We start from the raw sequence: 2588 nt of genomic DNA, 5'->3' as shown, positions 1-2588 counted from the left end.
GAGTTTTATTATTTAAAACACAGTACAGTCTTTTCGTTGAATACATTTACATTGATAACAGCACATTGTGTTGTAACGCGCCACGCGACTCAATACAACATGAAAATATCACAAAATTGGATTTGTTCTAAGCTACTACAAGATTTCCTTGAACCTCAGCTTCAGCCTCCTCCTCGTCCTCCTCCTGGACGGCTTCCTGGATGGTCATTGTGCAGCTGGGTCGCCGGCGCAGGATGGACACTGGCATGGTCGGCATGGTCGGCAGGGCCGGGGCGGTTGGCGGTGGCGGCCCCTGTGGTTGAGCTGGCGGGGGAGTGCGATTGAGCAGGTAGTCGAGGTCCTGCGATATCCGGTTGAGCATGTCCGCGTCCTGGACCGGTGCCTGCTCCTGGTCGGTCCTCGTGACCGTGATGACGGGAACGGTGGTGACGGGCGGCATTGCGATCGGTCCCGGGTCGCCGATGACAAAACTCGTGGTGGTGTAGGTGGCGCCGTCCGGGCTGGGCCCCGGGGCGACAGTGGAGCCCACGGCGGCGCACGGGAGCGGGCCTATGGCGCCTATGGCACCTACGGCACCAATGGCCCCGCCCGCGCCAGACAACATCGCGCCCGACTCTAGGTTGCAGCGCATCACGGCGGGCATCCCCCCGGCGAACACCTCGTCGCCTAGGGGCAGTGCAACCGTCGTTAGAGTAGGCAGCCCAGCTAACACGAAAAAAAATCACAATGAAGTCATGTTGACACAAATATCACTAAAACACCGGGGCAAACACCGGATAAAATTTGGCCAAGAAAAAGTGCCGTTTTGACGTCAGGTTGACGCCATTGACTTTCTCGTGTCGATTGCCTCAGTCTATCGCCTCACCGATGAGCTCGACGCAGACGCGGGTGGCGACACCCTCCGGCATGCAGTACGCGCCCTCGTACGGCCCCCACACCGCGGTGTGCACCGCCCCGACGCTCTCCGCCTGCTGCAGCGAGTGAGGGGCGCCGCCCTTGCGGATCAGGTCTAGAGGGGCGCCACCCTCGCTCTCCGCGTTGGCATCCTGCTTGGTGAAGACTGCGAACACAAGAGGCGGCCGGGCGTTACGCCGTTAGTATGTAAGTTTAGGCCGGAGTAGGCGTCGATCCACGTCGTCAATAGAGACGGCATGAATCTTTGCAGGAAAAAGCGGACATGCGATTATTCTTGCCCTTGCGGGTGTTCGGTGTCATATTCCAGGTCTAGGTCGCAAGGTACTCACACGTGAGCGAGCCATCGTTGTCCTCCTTTGTGGCCTCCTTGGCCTTGCCGCGGTGAGGCGGCGAGCGCACCGGGCCGCAGGGCGCCTCGGGCCGCACGGCGTAGCAGAAGACGATGAGGACGCCGAGCACGGCCGCGGAGGACCCAAAGGCGATGGGGCCCGCCCCCGGGCCCGCCGCCCCGCCCTCCTCCGGTAAGTTCACGAATGCGAGGCTCGACGCCTGCATTGCAGCCGACGCCACGAACAGCGTGGACGCGCGGCACACCAACCCCGACCTGGAGGCATGGGCAATATGATGTTCACTTCACAATCTGTCCGTACTGTTGCTTTCCTTCTGCTCAGGGTTCGCCCCCTACCTGCTGTCCAGGCCTGCAGCCTCGCTGGCGGAGAGCTTGGCGGCGCGCAGCGCAGACAAGCGCCGCGTCACGGAGCACGACAGCAGCACGAACAGCACGAAGAGCAGCGCGGCCGAGGCCACGAACATGTAGAAGAAGGGCGAGCCCAGCTCCAGCCACCAGTGGCGCACCGGCCACTCGGCCGACAGATACGCGAGGTGTGAGCAGAGCACGGCCAATACGGGGGCTCCTGTGGACCGACAGCGGCGTTGGTATAACAGCCGAAAACTTAGTCGAAACCAAAACGAAAAAGCAGTTTCCACATTTCGTGGCATTGGCATAAAAAATTACTGACGTTCAAAAGATCGTTTCTAGTTTCATTATTTAAACATGTAAGCTAATTGTAATGTGTCTTTATTTTTGAATTGAATGTTGTCCATGTAAAATGTTCCCTAGCCGGTAAAACAGCAGTTAAGAACAGGGTACATACCAGTGGTGACGCTGATGACAGCGTAGTTGAGATTGCCGACACGCATGAGCTCGGTGTAGATGAGCATCAGCTTGCTGATGTGCGAGGACAGGCCTATCAGCAGCAGCGCCTCCAGGGTCGTCGCCAGCGCCGCGAAACACGACTGTGAACAGATGCGACATGTGTGACCGCGCAGAGACGCCTCTGTCGTGACACCCCCCTCCCTCCCCCGCCCGCACGCCTGTCTCTGGGAGTAAATTTTCCATTTCCCCTCAGTGTCACTTCCTCTTACCCCCACCGCGCCCCACCGTCCGCCGTCACCCCTTCTCATATACCACATCATACCCCCCCCCTCTCTCTCTTTTCGACCCCACTCCCTGCTAAACTTCATTCATTTTTTTTCCTCCCCCCTCCCTCCCCTCCGCCCTAAAAACACAGTCATACGTCAGGCCGCGACGCAACGCGACACACTCAAGCAAAGAGAAGAGGGCACTGTCAGGCTCAGGCCGCAAGAGGCTAATCATCAGAGTGCCTCTAAAG

At 58.9% G+C, this 2588-nt stretch overlaps 1 protein-coding gene across 2 annotated transcripts; it reads right to left on the bottom strand.

Moving 5' to 3' along the window:
• Positions 1-6: 6 nt before the first annotated feature.
• Positions 7-2262, bottom strand: LOC113214562 (uncharacterized). Of its 2 annotated transcripts, none has more exons than XM_052276779.1 (5): positions 2070-2262; positions 1601-1829; positions 1245-1519; positions 866-1060; positions 7-705 (listed from the first exon to the last, which is right to left on the bottom strand). In XM_052276779.1, the coding sequence occupies exons 1-5, from the start codon at positions 2134-2136 to the stop codon at positions 128-130; spliced, it is 1344 nt and encodes a 447-aa protein (XP_052132739.1). In that variant the 5' UTR covers positions 2137-2262; the 3' UTR covers positions 7-127. The 2 variants fall into 2 exon arrangements, with proteins under 2 accessions (XP_052132739.1, XP_052132740.1); XM_052276780.1 differs by having other exon boundaries at positions 7-666; positions 2070-2259.
• Positions 2263-2588: the final 326 nt, after the last annotated feature.

The sequence above is a fragment of the Frankliniella occidentalis genome, unplaced genomic scaffold (assembly GCF_000697945.3).
Source record: "Frankliniella occidentalis isolate FOCC.00 unplaced genomic scaffold, Focc_3.1 Scaffold4370, whole genome shotgun sequence".
Lineage (NCBI taxonomy): Eukaryota > Metazoa > Arthropoda > Insecta > Thysanoptera > Thripidae > Frankliniella > Frankliniella occidentalis.
The sequence above is the reverse complement of the archived record's forward strand: the minus strand, read 5'-3'. Positions and strand labels throughout refer to the sequence as shown.

Bases quoted from the DNA above. Each gene is read 5' to 3' on its own strand.
- LOC113214562 (XM_052276779.1), bottom strand. From the start codon at position 2,136: ATGCTCATCTACACCGAGCTCATGCGTGTCGGCAATCTCAACTACGCT. The intron at 1,520-1,600 runs GTAGGGGGCGAA...CCATGCCTCCAG, and splicing joins GCTGCAGGCCTGGACAGCAG to GTCGGGGTTGGTGTGCCGCG. The intron at 1,061-1,244 runs GTGAGTACCTTG...TTGTGTTCGCAG, and splicing joins CAACGATGGCTCGCTCACGT to TCTTCACCAAGCAGGATGCC.